The 20,933-nt window shown below is 33.5% G+C and overlaps 1 protein-coding gene and 1 non-coding gene across 2 annotated transcripts in view; both read left to right on the top strand.

Annotated features, from left to right (window-relative positions):
- Positions 1 to 20,933, top strand: part of LOC129221145 (alpha-catulin-like) — a 139,219-nt gene that overhangs the window by 18,584 nt on the left and 99,702 nt on the right. The window contains exon 4 of the mRNA XM_054855629.1: positions 12,345 to 12,464. Within this exon, the coding sequence (XP_054711604.1) occupies positions 12,345 to 12,464 (120 nt within the window). The remainder of the gene's footprint in view (positions 1 to 12,344; positions 12,465 to 20,933) is intronic.
- Trnap-ugg (transfer RNA proline (anticodon UGG)) lies at positions 19,397 to 19,468 on the top strand. The gene has a single exon. It is a non-coding gene; the product is annotated as a tRNA-Pro (tRNA).

Consider the following 20,933-nt stretch of genomic DNA (forward strand, 5'->3'; position numbering starts at 1 on the left):
TGATTCGATTATAAAATTTCACGTATAAAATTCTTTTCTGCAGAAAATGAGAACACAAATCGCAATTTTATTTTTCTGCCTGTAATCTTTCAGCTCAATAACCCAAATCCTACCCTCTTCAAAACAATAAATTCCTTACACCAAATCTGCCTCAATGTAGCTACCATTTGCATTTCTGTGCACGATGACATAGGGGAAAAAAGCAAATTGATAGCAGAGAATGAATATTCACAGCAAATCTTTTTGTGTCGTGAACATAACGTTTTTCTTGTCACTAAATGGATTTCTGTGGCAGTATGTATCCCCAGAAGTGTGTCCTATTTCTTTAAGAAAGATTTATTTTTTCCGCAGATGGAAAAGTTCGATTATCTGTTATTCTGATATCGGATCCGCGTTCACCACCATTTATTACGACGTAGTAAAAGGCCGCATTTCCTTTTGTAAACAATCCGGAACGTTTCCTGTTTCCGCCCATCATGGGGAACGCTGGCGATGCAGAAAAGATATCTTCAGGATGAGGTGTGAGCGCAGGGAGGGAAAAACACTAGGGATTAAATGAAAGGATAATCATTGCTGGAAAATATTTTATCACACATTTCATGTTTTTGTTTGTTTGTTTCCTATTCCTCACATGAAAATTGCTTAAAATTCATTGACTTTTGATGTTGAATTTCTTTTCTTCTGCTGTACAGTGATCTCCCGTTGTAACGAATACCATTACAGTGGAGTCCAGTAACAACGAACTTCAAGGGGCTGCAAATTTTGTTAGTTGTAATGGTAATAATGTTGTAATGGAATTCAAACAATGAAATAGAATTTAAATCGGGATAGGAAATTCATTTCATTGAAGTGGATGCTTCGTTGCATTGGTATTCGTTGTAACAGGATTTCACTGAAACGAACTGTCCATTTCAAGGAAACAAACTTTCAAGCAGCCCGATTTAATTCCCATTACATTGTTTAGATTCTCTTTTCAATAAACGAACTTTGCGGCCCCTTGAAGTTCGTTGTAACGGCATTTCACTGTATTATACTTTACGAACAGTCTTTCTGGCTAGAATGAGTTACACTGTTTTGTGTTCGACGTAGTTCTTAAAGGTTTCAGGCTGTAAAACGAACGAAAAAGGTTTAAAGATTATAGAAATACTAAGAATTGCAGTGGAAAGCAAAGGGACGTAAGTGCCAAAAGTACAGATTTCGAGGCAATCGATAAAAATGGTAAGAGAAAATGACCTCTGTTTTGAAGCAAGAGATAATATGGTGAAATCTCGTTGCAACGAACTTCAAGGAACCGCAAACTTTGTTCGTTGTAACGGGAAATTCATTTAACCGGAAATCAAGCAGTAATGGAAATTAAATCCGGACTGAAAATTTACTTCGTTGAAGCGGATATTTCGCTGTACTGTTATTCTTTGTCACGAGATTTCCCTGTACCAGCAGCCCTGGTAGGTGCTGCTAAGACAAAATTTTACAATGAAGACCTGCCTAGGATATGACCTTTGAACGCGTTTTACTCAAAACTTTGAAACTTCCACCTTTTTACCTTTTTTTTTCTCTCACTGTCAAAATTGATTCTTGAAATTTTTATTACGTAATGCTTGTCGCACAGTTGACAAATTAATTACTTAGGCAACAAATATTACTAATAACCATTTGAATAAAGATTTGCACATAAACGAGCGCTTGCGTCTGTGAAACGCTTTAACGCTAAACAAGATAATACGTATCTTGTGCCTGGGAAAATCTAAACCCCTAACTTGGAGTCGTGAGTTGTTTTCAATAACTTCAAATATCCTCGTTTAAAAGGACGAGACAAGATGCTACTACAATTAAAGAGAGTTTGAATCTCTCTTGAAATGTGGTAAATTAGATCGTACTGATCCTCAAGTAATTTCTAAGTTAGAATCTAAAAAGGAAGAAAATGATTAGGGTACAATACTTTTTTCTGATTTAAACAAGATCAAAAAATTGCAGGAGCTAAAAAATTGACTCTTTGTGAACTTGACATGTGCATTTTTTCAATTTTGCTTCCAATGTGCAGTCAACTGAATGATCTATTTTTCACGCTTTTCGAAGGAACAACGCTGGTATTTTCATTCGAAATTATCAGGATTCAGATAGAAAATGCTTCAAATGGAACTTTCTGTACCTAAACCTTTTCAGAATATATTAAATCTTACTACCTAATTTAAAAAATGTTTTTACTTACCCATTTTACTAAACGGTTTTTACTTAACCATTAAGAGCGCACCTTGAAGTATATGTAAAATCTTTACAGGATAAAGCAAAAATGCAAATCATTTTTAACCATAATCATTCATTCATGTAAAACTCGAACATTTAGAACAATCATTATTTGTCCCGGTTCTTTTAATAACAATCCTTTTCCGCCATTAGTGTAAACCCTGGGGATGTTTAATCTATCAAGGAACTTCAATTACTCTTTTCCTTTCGAATAGAACAAGTATGGCATTATTTGTTCCCAGCTGTTTTGAAGAACGTACACTCACTAGAAAACAGCGGGAAGCCTTCCACGGCTCCTCCCACGCCGCACGAATATTTTGTCGCAGGCGATATTAATGTTTCTTATCTTAATTTTTTGTTCTACGTTTGGTAAATTGAATATTTGGTGACAGAAAAACTGTAAATGGTTGAAAAAGTACATTAACTTGAAATGTATGTGGAACTGAATCGTCTTCTACATAATATATCTCCTTTTTAGCATTAATATCAGTAATGTCAATAAATTTATGCAACAAGACACAGAAAGTTTGTCAGTCTGCTTGCAGTTCGGGAAGGTTTAAGTTAGGGATGCATGGATAAATCAACTATAATAATATAATCGGTAATAGATGATAATCAGAATCATTGCGAATTACTTACAATTGGCCTATTTTTGCACAAGAGCGAAAAATAATTTTTGATCAGAATTACTTTGAGTCTGCCGAGAACCATAACTGGGCTGACGGAATTTGTAAACAATAAGTAAACGTAATTTTGTATTGCTTAAAAAGAAAAGTAGGTAGTTGTGAGGTTGTTTCATGTATGTCTGTTTCAGTTCTCTTGCCTCCTCTCAAACTTTTCAGAGAAGACGAGTAAAACTTTTTTTAGTAGTTGTTATTCACTGTTGAAACACTTAATTACGGCATGTATTTTAAAATTCCTGTAAAAAAGTAGCATTCTCTTTTTAAAGTGTTATTATTGTTTAAAATGCTTTTATTTTTAAATATTTTTTTTTTCTGAAACTAATTATTGCATCGGGTTGTTTCCTTCAGTCAAAAGTACTATTTTTAGTCACTGAAATTGATAGAGTATACAAAATAAATAAAAAAAATAACATGCATGGAGCGAGAAAAAACTTTCATTTTCCCAAAGCGTAATTTTTTAATCAATTTTTTAAAATGTCCGATTTTGAAAATAAGGAGTGGTCTTTATGACGTCATAAATGATGCACTTTGGCCAGGGCCGCCGCGAAAGTAACGGAGAGCAGCTCTGCTGCTTCTTCGAGCCCGCCGACCCCGCTTACTGAGAACTAATGACCCATGCTAAGCGATGGAAAAAACAAAAACACTGACGATCTCGAGATGAATGGCGTTTTCGTGTCAGGAAGAAAATGTTATTTGAAATAGAAATTCATCAAGAGCACAAATTTATTGATGACATTAACTCCGTTGGATCAATAACCCTTTGCCTATCGACTAAATAAAGGCTTGTGCAATTGTGCAATTTTAAAAACAAATAATTACAAAATCTTCTTTCTGAATTGATGATAAGTTGGATTTTTTTTTTTTTTTTTTTGAGTTATCAAAGTAACACAGAAATTTAGATAATATCAAACTTTTGGTAGGCGGTAAAACATGAAACATTATTTCAGTCAATAAACGCGACAATTATATTAAAATTAGGTTTATTGGCATGTACATAGAAAACTTACAAGTTCAAAACAAACTTTTTCAAAATTAAAGCAAAAAATGTACACTTCAGATGCACTGACTAGATAATCTAAATAGTAACTTTTTCAATACTTTTTAAGGGTATTGCATTGCACCCCGAAGCCCCCCGTGCCTACCGCGTTTGCAGTTTACCAGTTTTAGATAAACCATGTCATATGTTCAGTAAATTACCGCTCATTAGCCAGGGCTAAAGCAGAAATACGTAAAATACACCGCCAGCTCAGTCATTTCCAGCCGAAGACTGTAGTTTCGTGCTTATTAGCACTCATCAGCCCGGCATAGGAAAAGGACTGAGCTGGTGATGGAAAACCTCTTAAGGAAGCCGAGAGTGCAAACAAACTGGTAGCTAATATAGAATTAGCAGACCAGACGAGTGACCGAAGCTATGATTCGGTTCAACTCGAAGATTGAACGCGAGGCTGGAAATGACTGAGCTGGCGGTGTATTTCACGCATGTCATATGTATTGAAGAATAGATTAAGAAACCCGAGAATAGATTTCACACACCAATCAAATTCAATACAATGGCAAACCTTTCATTCCTGTGCACTAAATAAATATCAAAATCTTCTGTCACTCTTAAAATCTAACTTTAACAAAACTTACTTAATTTTAGGAGAACAGAAAATAATTTCATACATTTCTTTTTAAATAGTAATAACAATAAAAATAAAGCATTAAAATGAATAGCAGAAAGTTTTTTATTGATCTAGAATAGAAATGTCAGATTATCCCTATCAAATACGCAACAATTTTACAAGTATTATTTTTTTTAATGCATAGCAAAAAAAGAAGGAAAAGTCAAATAATTATTCAATGTAAAACTGCTCTTGTCTTTAGCTCTATTTAAAAGGCAATTAATTAATTTTGATTGATCAAAATAAAACACTCACAAATTTAATTATATTAGACTTACAGTAGCTGTTAAATCATGAAACACTAGACAAAAAGATATTAAGATAATAACCTTTTTGCAACTATAAATACAAAAGTTATACAGCAATCATGATACCAGGAAACTAAAAAATGCACAAAAAATCATCCTATGAAGTGAAAACTAAATTTACAATTCAAACACACTAGATAATAGAAGGTCGCTTTTTCTTTTCTTATCTCATTTACAGAGAAACAAATAAATAGAAATAAATAAAAGAATAAAAAGCAATTTCATCGCTAAGTTGTTTGAGAAATACAGTACGTTTGCGGCGGAGTCGAAGAATTGAATAAAAAATTCACTATAGCCGTAATTTCACAATAAAAAGTTACAGTGAAGCGTGAAGAAGGATTGAAGCTGTTACGTTATAGTCTTAAATTTGCTATGTACAGCTTCAATAGAAACGGAAGCGAATGTATTAATACGGGAACAAACTGAATAAACAAATCAAATAACATTACAATAGCCAACCTTGTACTCTAGTGCACTACAAATTAATATTGAATAATTTTTTAATAGCTAGTTGCGAAAAAATAACTAATTTTTAGACCTGTTCTGGTACATTTCGAAGCATTGTATTTTAATTAAGTTTGTGAAACCAATAAAGAGTATATGGATAAGGAATCGTTGTTTTTTTGGACAGTCATTGCAGTTACGTATTTTGGTCGAAATTGTGCGTTGTCGAATCACTGGAGGTCGAAATCAAAATAAAAAACTTTTAACCGGTGCTAGTTTAACTTAATGTAATATTTAATATTAATTACAATCAACTGTCAACCAAGTGCTAGCTAGATCTTTGTTATTAAAGTTCGATTAGAACCAGTAGAGATCGACTGACCGTTTTCACACACTGTTTAATATTGAACAGTGAAAAACATAACTTAAACACTTCGACTACTGGAATGAATTGGTATTAGACGTTTTTCACAAAAATTTATAACGAATGTTAATCATGTCTTAATTCGACACTATTTTATCAGAAACAAAGTTGGAGAATAATTAATCGACAATCCATTATTGGCAACTAAATTTAAGCCTATCATTGGAATTGATATAAATATAGATATAATATATTAATAACTTACCTGCATCAAATGAGTTAATGTCTTCAGCTGCATGCGAATCTAGTGCACTCAAAATTAGGAAAAATAAGACTTTAACAACATAGTTTTCATCACATACTTTCCTACACAGAGTTAGAAATCGCCGATGTAAACAGTAAACACCACGTTGTCCATCGCTTAGCGACACGGAACGCTAAAGCGTCCTCTAGTAGTACCGAGCCCGAAGAAGTAGCAGAGCTGCTCTCTGTTACTTTCGCGGCCGCCCCGCTTTGGCGTATCTGTCACCGCGTTTCCACGTTATTGTAATCAAGAATTAAATATTGTGCTCTGTGAATCCCAACAGTGAATGGCATTTCATCATTTGTGATGTCATCGGCAGATACGTAAACAATAAAAGTGCACCAATTAAAATATTTTTTTAAAATATTAAATTTAGCCAAATATTTTAAAAAATGGTCAAATCCTATGTTTTTAAACATGCTCTTTCAGAAAAAAAAAACACTTTTAAAATTTTAGAAACGACCCCATTAGCGCTTTTTAATTTTTTTTTTGCTACTTTATACACGCACACATATACCATGTTTTAACATGCATCATGCGTCGATACTTTTTTCTACTATACTTTTAGCATAGGTATAGTATATAGAAGAGGCGGTCGATCAGTTGCTCTATACGAATGCGCACACACAGCCTTTGTCTTAAATATTTGTGTTATCTGGTATTTAGCCCGAAAAATATCCAGAACAAGAAAGAAAAAAGTTTCCTACTTTTTGCATGAAGACTTCCACTATAAACATTGTTGACGAAAAATGCTTGACACAGAATATCCAAAAGAGTACTAATTCAAATATTTTGTACTGTAAATACTTTGGGATCAAATAAAAACTTTTCTCCAGATGACTTTTTTCTTCTTTTTTGGCGAAATATTGGAAAAAAATAAAGGATTTATTTTTCTCCGATGCTTTTTTCCTTTTCTCAATAATAGATCTTACCCACTTGATTACTACTTGTTTTCATGGAAGGCCGCGGCCTGACCTTTGGCCATTATTTTTCCCGGGAGCAAACAAAAAAGTCATTTCTTGCGTAAACACGTCAAAATTGTCTTTCTTTCCTTCACCATCAAACGAAGCTACTCAAACATGTTGGAAGATGTCTTCTAGCAAATGGACGAATTATTTTGTGGCGAGGACGTTAAGTAATGAAAGAATTATGATGATAGAGGCTTTTAGAATAGCAAGAACTTGCTAGACGGTTGAATGAGCTCATACCTGTATTTTTACCTCGTCCATTTATTTGGCAAGCACTGCTTTATAAATAAGTTTCTTTTCATTTCTTTTGCTGCATTAAGAGTAGCATTCAAACGGTTTTAAAGTGTCAAGAGCGGATCCAAAACGTTTTCAAGGAGGAGACGGTTGATTTTTTAACCAACTTCCTACTATGTATCTAACTTATACAATCCAAATTCAAAATAATAGAATATCAGAACTGTTTGAACAAAATTTGTCCCTAAGTCGGGAAAAATGAACGCATGCGAATTAAAAAAGAGTAAAACACGTTATTCATGAATGGGTAAATCAATTTAAACAACTTTTCAGATATTTTTTTAACAACTTATGGATCATTCACACATTTAAAAAATAGATAGATTTTTTTATGTGAATTTTATAAAGTAGCGAAAATATTTGCATACCTGTTAACTGATAGTTTGTCACAAGTATGGAGCTTGGAACCCGGATAATTTTACGCTCTTTTAAAAGCCCTTTATTGCTCAAAATGTGTGGTCAAGGTGATAAATAGGAAAAAACTAAGTTACATACTGTATCATTTCTTAAAGTTAGAAAAAAACATCCAACTCAACTCAAATGAACGTTTTACAATCTATGGTATGTAAGATTTTAAAGGAATATAGAAAGACTGACCAACTAAAAATTAACCGAAGTAAACGAGGTAGAAAAATTGTAACAACTAGCAAAGATAAACCCACTTAAAGTAAATCGTCCAAAATAATCGTTGAAAAATGCTTCTTATGTCCTAAGTGTTGGAAAAAATGTATAGTTACCTTATCCACGCCAACTATGCTTGGACGGTTGCATAAACTGCAGTTATAATTACGGATCTACGAAGCAAGATCAAAGATAAACGTGAAGCAGAAACGTGTACGACTCTCCTGGAGAAAAGAGAAGCTTATTCAGGGAAAACAAGGTTGTAAAAGTATTATATTCAGTGGTGAATCTTTTTTTTTTCTTTTTTTGAATTATTTGTGAACAAAAAAAGGTGTTCGGGTTTCACGTTTAAAAAGAATAGCGTATGAGAAATCTTGTGTAAGACGTTGTCTCCAATTTGACACATCCCTTTTGGTTTGTGGGTGCATAAGGGCTGCTGGAATTGGGAAATTATGTTTATCTTAAAATGAGACAATGCGTGACTTCCGCTTTTTATTAATAATACTGCATGATACTTCATCTGAGACACAGCAGTCACACATTTAGTGACACATTTTATCTTTCAACAAGATTCTACTCCGTGTCATGTCTTTAAATAGACTCATAGATTTTAAACAGAAAGAGGAATTTCGGTATTAAACTGGTCAAGCAACTCAGTAACGATCAAGAATTTGTGGTACTGTCAAATCTACAGAAAGCGGTTCAAGACTTGGAGCCCGCCAACAAAATTTAGCTCGTTGCTGCATTGAAGAGGGTATGAAAAGTGTCAAAAACGATTAATGTCAACATGCGTTATAATACGTGTGTGAAAGGATTAAATCATTGACTCCAGCAAAAAAAAAATACGCATTCTAATATTGATATTGTTTCTTTTAAAAGTGTTTCCCCCCTTCAATTTGAATTTTCTAATTTTTTGACTCAATGTAAACCTTCATCACTATCAACTTTTGAATTATTCTGCCTTAGATTATTTTTAAGTGAGTATATTTGAAATAAAACGCGTACTTTAAGGTCTAAGAAAGGCGGCCCGTTCATTTAAATACCTAATTTGCACTTTTATTTGGTTAGAAAAAAATGTTTCCCAAAAATTGAGAAGCATTCTATTGTTTTGAATTTGGGTTGTACATGCTTGGAGGGGAGGGGATGCTATAGCGTTTTCCTCTAAAACAATTTAAATGTAGGTATCCCCGAAGAAGGTCCCCGAAGTTATTCCTTTCCTTTTTGTTGAAAGATGTATCCTAAAATTGTGCTTAAAATCTTTAATATCGCAACAATTCCGGAGCAATGTTTCGAACCCCCCCCCCCCTCCTAGCATCATTGAAGGTTGTCTAAAATTGCGCTTTCTGAAACTTCTTTTTCGAAAAAGTACCGGAGGATAGTCACTGAACCCATTTCTTGCCTTAACACTTCCCGAGATGTTTACAGTCACGTCTTTAACGCTTAAATTTTGCAAAATTCCAGGGGAAAGGCTTTCAACTTCTCCTAACATTGCTAAAGATGTTCTATAATTGCCTCTTTGAGACTTCAATCCGAAAAGTTTCCGAGTGGGAGATTCGAACCCTATTCCCTTACTTCACGTCAAGGGCTTATACTTGCATTTTAGGACTTCAATTCGGAAATATTGCCGATGCAGTGTCTCTCAAGGGAGGGGCGATTGCTCCCATCGCCTTCTCTTGTATCCGTCCTTGTTAGGCGTTTTAGAGGTTGTGGAGCATGCTTGCTCATAAATCTAAATTATGTTTGAGATGTATATTTTTAATTGATTCCGTTACATTTGAACAGATGTTAATTTTTCAAGAGAGAGAAATAATAATTTAGAACTGCTACCCGGAAAGCAAAGGCGAAAATTTTACTCCTTCACTGCGTAGTTTAGAGGTCCTAGTCTGCAAAGGACACATAACTACTATTGCTATTATAAGAAAACACAGATTATACATCGTTCAAAATTTTGTTTACTGCAATTTTTCCTCTCATTTTTTTCCTTAGAAAAAAAGCATGAGTCATCGGCTTCCTTCTCATATTTTCAGAAGGAATCCATTTTCCCCCGCTAACATTATGAGAATCTCTGACGAAACTATTGATTATCAACGAGAGCATGATCATTTCTGATTCACTAAGTCAGGAAAACAATGCCTGATTAAATATTTTTATTTTTGAGTCGCTAATGAGCAGTGAACTATGGATCACATGAGAATTTAGCTCTGCGTCTTTTAGATATTGCCTAGAAATATTTTCTGGAGTATAAGAACTTAACTTCAGTTAAGCCCCCAAAAAAATATTACTCTTATTCTTTTATTTTCGTTGTTATTATTATACCTAGAATTTTTTTTAAATATTTCTGTTTGACCCTCTTGTGAGTTAATTACGAGAAAATAAGAGAAAAAAATTCTAGTTTATTGAATACTATCGACGGCAACCACAGTTTGGTTTCTGATTGGATACTTGGTGTCTGCGACTAGATACAGATTGCTCGGAGCGCCAATCATCTGAAAATAATACCGTATAAATAGAAATATTTTGAAATTAATCTCAAAATTCCCTACTACCAATTCATTTCCTATTTCGAGTTCTTTTCCTATCCTAAAAAAAAAAATTACGACAAGAAATAATTTGAATTTCAACTGCGTTCTAAGATTTCTTTATAATAATCGACGAATAGATGATGTTTCAACTGAGATTGAAATATAATAAAAGTAATTTAATTAGGATACGTACATTTTCTCTTACTTATGCATGATGTAGTATAAGATCAACAAAACTGTGTTTGCAATTTATTTCTTCGCATTTCTTCACAGAATTCTGCAAATTACAGTAGATATTGAGATTGTGTCTATGGATTTTTCAATGTTGCATGAAACTCGTGTTGTTTAAAACATAATTTCCAAAATACATCTTTTTCTGCATTGAGACTTTGCATACCGATAGTAAATAAATGAAAAGCTAGCATTACTTTTCCTACAAGAAATTAATAGTTTTACTTTTAAACATTATTTTTTAGATTTTAAATTAATGTATGTATAAATGTTTAAAACCTTTTCGTACCTTATGATGATGATCATAGAATGATCGTCTGAAATTAAAAAAAAAAAAAAAACCAACTGAGTCACAATTGTAGAATCAAGAGGGAGAATTGAAAGTCCTTTTGAAAACATTATACTATTAAAAATAATTACAAGTATTTTATTTGTTAACAAATCTAAACTGGCAACAAATAAAAAATTTAAATTATTGCTTTTTAATTTCCTTTTCTGCCAACAATGAATTCAGTTGCCATATTATAACTAGAAAGTCGCCCGTCAAGGTATGACGGTTGAAAATTGCTTCAGTTCTTCTACATTTTAACGAAGCGATTGTCTATTTGGTGATATTTTGATAGTTGTAATTTTAACCTTAACTCCAATGAATTAACCATAAACTCCAGTAGATAGCGTTCATAGTTGACCGCTTTTTCGTTCCTTCACTCCCCTGAAATGACACAGTCTCACCAGTAAAACAGCTACGTTACCGGATCGAGTTCAGCCTTGTCACAACAAAGCCTTTCCCTGCATGTTAAACATTACCAAAACACATTATCAAATTATCATGCCATGGCGCGAGTTTCATTGTTGAAACACGCGCATTACTCGATCATTGGCTATTATATATATGATGATAAAGCTTTTGTTATTACCATTTTAAATATTAATTAGGACCTTCTAATGTTTTGTGTAGTATTTATTTAGTTAATATTTAACTTATTTGTATTTTTAATATTTTTCACAATTAGTCATGTTAATGCGGGGCAAAATGGATGGGGCAAAGTGAAACTGTTTCATTTCGTTTACTCATTCAATCACTTACTAAAACAATTATGTATTCATTTATTAACTAATACATTTACATTTCTTCGTTTAATAATTATCTTATTAATTAATTCATTCATTTATTTTCTTGTTCACTCACTATTTTATTCACATTCATTTGCTTTTTTTTTTTTTTTTTTTTTTTATTGCTTCATTATCATTTCCTTTATTCAATTATCTAGTTATTTGCTTATTAGTTTGTTCAAAAGTATTTTTCACAATCTTCACAATCGAATAGAAAGTATTTTAATTCGAAAAATATTTTATTTTTCATTTTGCCTCATAGAGCAAAAAAGTTAAATATTTTAACTTTTTTTTTTTTTTTTTTTTGAAGAAACAATTTTATTTCCAAAAATAAAAAGTTATGTTTCAATGCAAGCTTTATGATAAAATACAGGGTTCTTTTTTATTAACTGTAAAATTCAAAACATATTTCCAATTTGTTCATTCTGAAAAAGCTCAGTCATCTAAACTATTCTCCTTGCCCCCTATTCTCCTACGTTTCTCTAAATTATCATAAAAATCACGTATAATCATTTTTTCTTGTGTGTTTTGTCTGTTTGTGCAAATAGCTGCAAAATTAAATCCTAAATTTTTGTATTTTGCAGGTATCGATAAGCCTCAATAGGCTGGAAAACGTGGCCAACTTCACAGAATTTGTCAAAGCTTTCAGCCAGTTTGGAACAGAAATGGTCGAAATGGCTAGTCTCATGAGCAGAGGTCAAAATGTACGTAAAATTCAATTTTTTATTCTTCTTAAAGCTATTACGCTCTTCACGGAACCGAAAGCGTTCAGCAACAAGTACTTTCTATCCACCCGAACCCTTATATATCTTTTCCGTGTCCCTAACGTTTTTAATTACAAACTTTTGATGTTGGTTAACCATTGGAATAACACAATATGCACTGTTCTCATTGTTAAGCGGGATCCTTGTGTTGCTTTTTGGTCATTAAGCTCTAATGGCTCGGTTGTGTTTACCCGCATCACAGCATGCAAGATAACTAATGGGCACTATAGGGGAGTACCCCCCCCCCCTTTCGCAGTCACAAATTAAGTCACATATTACGTCAGTAAATGCAACTTGAAGGTTCTGAAAGAAGAAAATGCATGTAGATAATACTGGTGGGGTCAGTACTATAGTGCATCTGCGATTATTGGTACTTGTCCTTGTACGAATCCACTTCAAAACAGCTGAAAACAGGAAAATTATGGATTACTTTTATAAAGTAACTAGCCACCTGCGGCGACCAGCTGGTTCGCCTTTTTGCGCCATTGCCCTTTCTATGCAAGCAGCCGCCTTTTTTACGACCTATCTCAAAATTTTCTAATCCATCTGTATTTATTTTAACCTAACCGCCCATTCCCTAACAAAAACAAAGATTTAAAAAAATTAAAAAAAACCCCTCTTCTATGCTCCCCGTAGTGTAGAAAAAGTACCGCTTGCAAAAGAAAAAAGAGCTGATGTGTGCATCACATGACTTCCTTTTACTCCAATTTAATGTCATTTCCCCCATTATTGGCAAAATTTGAATGTGATTCAATAGTTTACTCTCTAAATATCACAAACAGTGGCCAAATTGAAATCATATTTAAAATAATAATAATGAAATTGCCAAATTTGTCGCCAAGTTGGCGAAAAAAAACTTGACGTCCAAAAGACTGGCGATATATCGCCAATTTTCCGCCAAATTGTAACACCACTTGAGTTTACATCGAAATTAACAATGAATTCCCCCCCCCCATAAGGGGCAAAAGACCCCTTTAGAAACACCCGAATGCAACCAAAAGGGGAGGTGCATAACTAGACTCCACTGGGAGTCTACGTACCAAATTTCAACTTTCTAGGACATATCGTTCTTGAGTTATGCTACATACATACGCACATACAGACGTCACGAGATAACTCGGTGTAATTAACTCGGGAATCGTCAAAATTGGTATTTCGCATTTCTATACGTTCTTAGACACTTATCTACGTGTGGTCGAGTCGAAAAAAAACTCAACATTCTTTCGGGGGCAAGTATAATGGAAATTAAGGTCGATTTTTGAGTGAAAATTTTTTCCGCGAATACAATACTTCCTTTTTTGTAAAAGGAAGTAAAAAATCACTATTTTTATTGAAGTAAATATCCGGCAACGCGGGGTTACCATCTAGTAGTGAACAAATTTCATGTTTGCTCCAGAAAAGCCTTGACTTAAAATTTTCATTATGATTACTAATAATATTGCTGTTGTAAGGTGACTAGTTTTTGTAACTATGGGTTTTATATTTAATCATTTAATGGGGAAATTGCATGAAATTTACTGTTTTCCATCATAACTTTTTTAAACTAAGTTTTTTAGAAATAGATTATAGCCTATATTTCTTTCTGAGAATTTAGCTATCGATGGTGAAAAATGGTTAAAATCGGTCCAGTAGTTTTGAAGATTACCCCAGACATACTTTCATCCTTACATACAGAAGTAGCCATTTATGCATATAGATAACGACAGGGGCGGATACAGACTACCATTTTATTGGGGTTCATGCTGAAGAATGACGCCCCCTTCCCCCCACCCTCCCATGAACGAAGCTACGGGTTTAGGCGCGAAAAGTTTCTGAAACTGCTTTGGTGTCAATAAAAAGCAACAAATTGGCCAGGAATAAGGACCCTAATACGACATAAACGTCACTGATTAAATTCATTAGCAATGAGAAGTAACATTTCAAATATTTACCTCTAAAAATAATTAATGAATCGAGAATATTATGAAATCGTTTAAATTTCACAAAAAAAGTGTGTGAATTTACTGCGGGCAGATAATTGTCGATGGTTTAGGCGGGGTCAGGACCGACATGACCCTCCCCTTGTATCCACCCGTAAATGACGAAGCATGGTGGGTTTTTTTTCTTACAATAGGAAATAAATTTCAATTGAAAATTCGTGCCAGATTCCCTGATAATATACACATCATGGAAGAATTAACACGTCTTTGTTGGGTTTACTTCCCTAACCCTTTTCCTATACGCATTTGATGTTTCTGACTCTTTCAACGCGCGCCAACAATGCCAAGGCGCATTATGAGGATAAACATTCTACATTCTATTAATTAAGCTGTTGTGATTTTTAAATACAATTACAGCAATTATTTCTTAATTTTCAGTTAATTTCTGGCAGGAAGCGTTATTAGATCAGCAGATACGGTTAAACTTCATAGTGATGGAAACTTTGCGTAAACTCCCTGCATCAAATTTCAATAGACTACAACGTTTAATTATAATTAAACTTTCCAGATTGAACCAAAAATCTCATTAAGCAGCTGACAAAGGAGAAATATCTTTCCGGCAAGAATCCAGGAATACTTCAGGAAGTGAAATCATTCACAATATTATTTTTACTTCCTTTTACAAAAAAGGAAGTATTGTATTCGCGAAAAAATTTTTACTAAAAAATCGGACTTAATTTCCATTTTGCTCACCCCCGAATGAATGTTGAGGTTTTTTTTCGACCCGACCACACTTGGATAAGTGCCTAAGAATGTATATACACCCGAAATAAACATCTTGACGATTCCCGAGTTAATTACAACGAGTTTTCTCGTGACGTTTGTATGTGCGTATGTATGTCACATAACTCAAGAACGGTATCTCCTAGAAAATTGAAATTTGGTAAGTAGACTTCTAGTGGGGTCTAGTTGGCACCTCCCTTTTTGGTTACATTCGGATGTCCCAAAGGGGGTCTTTTACACCTTTTTTTTGGGGGGAGTCATTGTTAATTTCAATGCAAACTCAAGTGGTGTTGTAATTTGGCTGACACTTGGAGATATATCGCCAGTCTTTTGGTCGCCAAGTTTTGTCGCCAATTTGGCGATAAATTTTGCAATTTTTTTTCTTTAATCTGGTTTCAATTTAGCCACTGTTGGTGATATTTAGAGAGTAAACTATTGAATCACATTAAAATTGCCAATAATGGGAAAATCAATCTGCATGAAACGTTACAAAAGGCGCACACATCGAACATTTGAGAGTGAAAAAGAAAACTTGGACAGTTTATCTTTACTTTTTTGTATAAATTTTTAAGTGTTTCTTTGCTCATTATAAGGCACTATTAGTATTAAAAAGGTGTAAAAGGAAGGTCATGTGATGCGCACATCAGCTCGTTTAATTGCTATTTTACGACCGGGTCGAAATCTTTCCATTCTTTATTTCAAGAGGGGAGTCTCAGAAACACATTTAAATTGCGAGTTTTGTATTTGAAAATAAGACTTGATGGTACACAAAGGGAGGGGGGAAAGGCGGGGAGGGTAAATATAGTACAAATGAGATGATGTGTGATTGTAATGATAATGATTGTAATATGTGAAATTTGTCTCCGTTTTACTTGTATATGTGTTCCGGGACACGAGGTTCATTTTAATTTGAGGTGAAGTAGTCGGTTTTTTTTCTTAAATTGTTTGAACACGCTAATCTCATTAATACCTGGTTCAAATTTAAAGAAAAATATTTTTGTGTTGAATAGTCCATTTATTTAGAAAGGCTATAGGCTATTTTTTTAATCGCATTCACCGAAATATTTGTACTTGCAGGTTAAATTATTAATTAATTGTTAACTCTATCCCCGCCATCTCTTAATATATATCTCTTAATATATGATATCTCTTAACCCGCCATCTAATAGATGGCGGATTAAGTTAACTCATCGAGAGGGCGCTGGCCGACAGTGTCGATAACTGCGAGGAACCATTTTGCGCGGCTCAAACGCATGGTTGGCTACTCTATTGCGGGACTGTTGTGGTCAGCAAACTGACTTTTGAATGCCTTTTTTTTTTTTTTTTTTCGATATTCAGGTAGGTACATAATTTGATTTTGTAGAATTTTTCTTTTGGGTTTTGTTTTCGTTATTTCTTCAAAGTTTTCTTTTGTTCTTATAGTTGAAAATAATTACTTGTCTTCGTAAATAATTTGATTTGTCGTATTACTCAATTGCGTTTGCTCTTTATAACATTTTTATTATTAATATTGTTTGTTTGGCGAAACACTTTAAATTGCAGGAAAAAAAAAACTTCACTCGCTAAAGGGCGGGATTATGGAGCGTGTTTTCTTGGCAAATTAAGCGATGAACTATACAGTTGAAGGATTATTTTGAGTTTTGAAGCTACTGTTAATTTTTTATGTGATCTGGCGAATAGTTTTAAATTCCAAAGGGACTTTGATAGAATTTTTTTGGGGGTTGAAAATGCGTACACAGTTGAAAAGCTGTGTACGCATTTTAGTAGCCGAAAAATGATCATTTCACATCAGAAGGGGGAGGGGGGCTGGATTTTTTTTAATTCAACGGACTTCCTTTAAATTCTTAGCACGGGCATTGCCGTACGTGTACTGCTAGTCCTTTATATTCAGACAATTTTTATTAACACGTTTGCGAAAGAGATTCTTTCTAAAAGAAATGATTCAAGTTCAACCGCACAGTACAAAAAATAAAAATCAGAAAAATAAAATTACGTTATTTGCTTATTTTGAAATGTGTACCATAAGTGTAGTAACTTCTCACACAAGCAGCCAACTTCAGTTAGAAAACACTAAAAATAAATGTTGAAAGAAATTGCTTTAACAGATGATATTCAACGAGCAACTTGCTCTAAGAACGCCTGATCCGTTAAAACTTTTCATTTAAATTTTATAACCTTATGAACATCATAAGCCGTTCTTCCACACAGAAACTAGAGAAAATTCCTATGAAAAGAGAAAATAACTCATTAGTCTTAGAGAACTTTATAATCACCCTATCTCGAACTCCACGGTTATTAATTTAGATCGCACATTTTACGTCGCTTCGAAAAATAACTTCTCTCCCTTGCAATTTTAAAGCGCTGTTTTAATAACTGCAAAAATGTTTCTTCGCGATCTTAATAACTTTTTAAAATTGACTGCGAAGAATTACGAAGAATTTCTAATAGAGTTCGAAGCAATCTGTATTTCAGCAAACTTAATTTTTAATTCTATCTGCGCTAAAACTTTATGAAAATCAGTTGCCCGGTGCGGGTTTAGAAAGTGAGAAAAAATTTCATATGAAATGTTTCAGAATTAATGAATAATGTCAAATTACTTTTATGAACTTATGAGAGACTCTTAATGTGTGATTGCTAGGAATTAAATTTGAAAATTCTAATCATTTCTGGTAGCGTAAATAAAATAAGGCACTACCAGAAATTCGCAAACGTTGCAATTGCGTGAGTCCCCCCACTTGACAGAGGCCTCGTAGTAGATCCAAAAAGGCACGACATGAAAAATATTTTTTTGTAGCTAAGGAGCACCTCAAAATGCACTTACGAAAGTCCCCAAAAACCAGTTAAATCCGATACTGATATGAACGGAGTTTTCAAATCCGAACGTCCGGTAACCCTAGATAAATATTTTGCTCTGAGGCGCTTCGAACTAAAATTTATGGGAGAGAGAAATCATCAATTTACCGAACGATTCCCTGAATTTTAATTCGAAGCTACTTGCTGTGTCGCCCGGCTCTGCACGATCTACCTCGAAAATAAAAGTTATGTCAAGTGACGCGTGTTCAACGATTAGGCTTGAACAAAATAAATAATAATAATAATAATAATAACAATAAAATTAAAAATCAGTATAATTTTGCGGCAGATTTCAGAAAAAATACCATAAAGGAAACATTTTAAATACCCCGATTGCAGGAAAAGCTTCAAAACAAAAGCCAGAATTTTATTTCTTCATATTCGAGGAAAAAAACGGCAACACATCTTTCTTCTCGATGATTTTCTTCACGCTGCAAATTTTAATAAAAGCATTGTTATGGAAAGTTGAATTAAAGCACTGAATAATATTTTGAGTGGAGGAAAGAATTCGAAAATTTGGGATTTTATGTCGAAATCCAAGTGTCATTATTAATAGTTTTAATTGATATCTCCGCTGATTATTATCGGAGGACTATGTTAAATAAACAAACATAAAGACGGGAAAATTACGAATATATCGATACCTGGTTCGATGGTCAGTTTACTGGAGTTCGGAAATAGTAACTCGGACATAGATACATACTGTCACTAAAATGACGAATAGGCATAGCTCAAAAAAAAGGAAAGTGAGTTATGACCACCACCGAAATGTCTAAAGTCGATTTTACTCGCATAATATGACCTATGTGCGTATCTCTACGATAAGTATTAAAAAAGTTATAATCCTCACACTGGTGACGGTTTCCAAACGATACAGTAAACTGAAAATCTTTAAATCGGTTTTCTGCAAAATGCTTAAAAGTGAGGCACGCCCATTCGTCATTTTAAAAACGATACATAGGAACATAAATACATACGCTCAGTTTTTAATTATATAATATGCACGCGTACCTGAATAAAAAAAAAAACATCAGGCATCTTTTTTTTTTTTTTTTATAATTTTTCCCAATTATGCCGAATAGGGACATTTTTGGAAGGTCATAGAGCTTCGCGAATTCCTACCGGCGGCGCGGCGGCGCGTCTCCAGTCACACTATGTCTTTCCAGCAGTACAGAACTTCCCCGAGATTCTTCGTATTCGAATTACGTTCGTTCGAATCGTTCCATTCGTTCATTACCTCCAAAGAGATGTGGGCAAGTATAACGAAAACTTTGCGTAGTAGTAATGATGAAACAACTTTTCAACATTCGAAATCGTGGCTCGGTGGTCTAGGGGTATGATTCTCGCTTTGGGTGCGAGAGGTCTCGGGTTCAAATCCCGGTCGAGCCCCTCATTTGGAACAAAGAGTATATATTTAGTATACGTATGAGTATAAGTTTTTTTAAAAAAAAAAATGCGCCGGATTAATATGCAGTAGAGGAGAGTGTTGTACCTTGGGACACTTTTCATGTTTTAATTTTTAACATCAATAATTTGAATCAAATTTAAAATCTAAAAGTCACATTAAAATACTCCAACACTCTTCTATGCAATATATTTTTTTTAAATTCAGACAGTTTGAAAATAAAATATTGCCAGATACTAAAAGTAAAAGTTCTAAGCCGTCCCAAGGTACAACACCCTGTTGTACCTTTGTACACATCATGTTGTACTATGGGAAAGTCTTCATGATTCAGAAAACAGCCATATACTTAAACTAAGTCTGCACCAAAAAACAAAAACAAAAAAAAAAAAAATCCCATGGTAGTGAACTAAATCATGAATAATTAATTATGAATTATTATCTATCATTAAATGCGTTTAAAAGACTACACAAGATTAGAACATTGTTCCTTGTTACTAAAAATATCTAATTTATTAAGAATCATGCATATGTTGTACCTTGGAACGTGTCCTAAGGTACAAAATGTTTCTCTGTCCCAAGGTCACCACGTTGTTATAGAAAAACCAAAATGATGGTCAATCAGGATACACTTTCATAAACGAAACATTTAAAGTACTACTCTTTTATAACAAAATAAAATTCAGTTATAGATTCTTAGAAATTACCAGTGTCCCAAGGTCAACAACATTCTCACCTACCGATCAATGGGCCACATTGCCGAGACTTCATAATCGGCAAAATTCTGCAAATTAATCGGAGGAAAAAATATTTTTCAAAACTTTTTTCAGCATACCTTCTACAAGAAATTATTATGAAACATTTGTTAAGTATTAGTACATTTGTATAGTAATATTACTGATTACTATAATATGTTAGTAGTATAAAAGTGTATAAAGTAAAAACAAAACAAGTTAGAAAGTGAGTAAAGCTGAATGGAAGTATTAAAGGATCATTTCCTTAGTTTAAGCTACGATACCCTCATCCAAGTTTTTGAAGACACAACATTTTCTTTGCAGTTCTTTATTCCTTTTAACTTTACATATGATTGATTACATCACACATTTTACAACTTACCCTTTAAATTAATAATTTTTGATTCAGCAAAAAAAAAATTATTATTATTCGAATTTTTCGCCACTATTGATGGATTTAATTCCTCTGTCGCAATTACCCCGAGCGAATTACCATAACATTTGCGCGTAAATTACCAGAACATGGATGAGCAAATTACCACAACATGGACGAGCAATTAACATAACATGTTGGCAAAAAAATCATCATCCATTACTACACACACGCACACGCCTATCTTCTTTTCTTTAATAATAATAAAGCTGAAAGTCTGTTTCTTGATGTCTTAGACATTAACTGTAAATATACAGACGAACCAAATGACCTTTTAATTTTCTA

The sequence above is a fragment of the Uloborus diversus genome, chromosome 1 (assembly GCF_026930045.1).
Source record: "Uloborus diversus isolate 005 chromosome 1, Udiv.v.3.1, whole genome shotgun sequence".
Lineage (NCBI taxonomy): Eukaryota > Metazoa > Arthropoda > Arachnida > Araneae > Uloboridae > Uloborus > Uloborus diversus.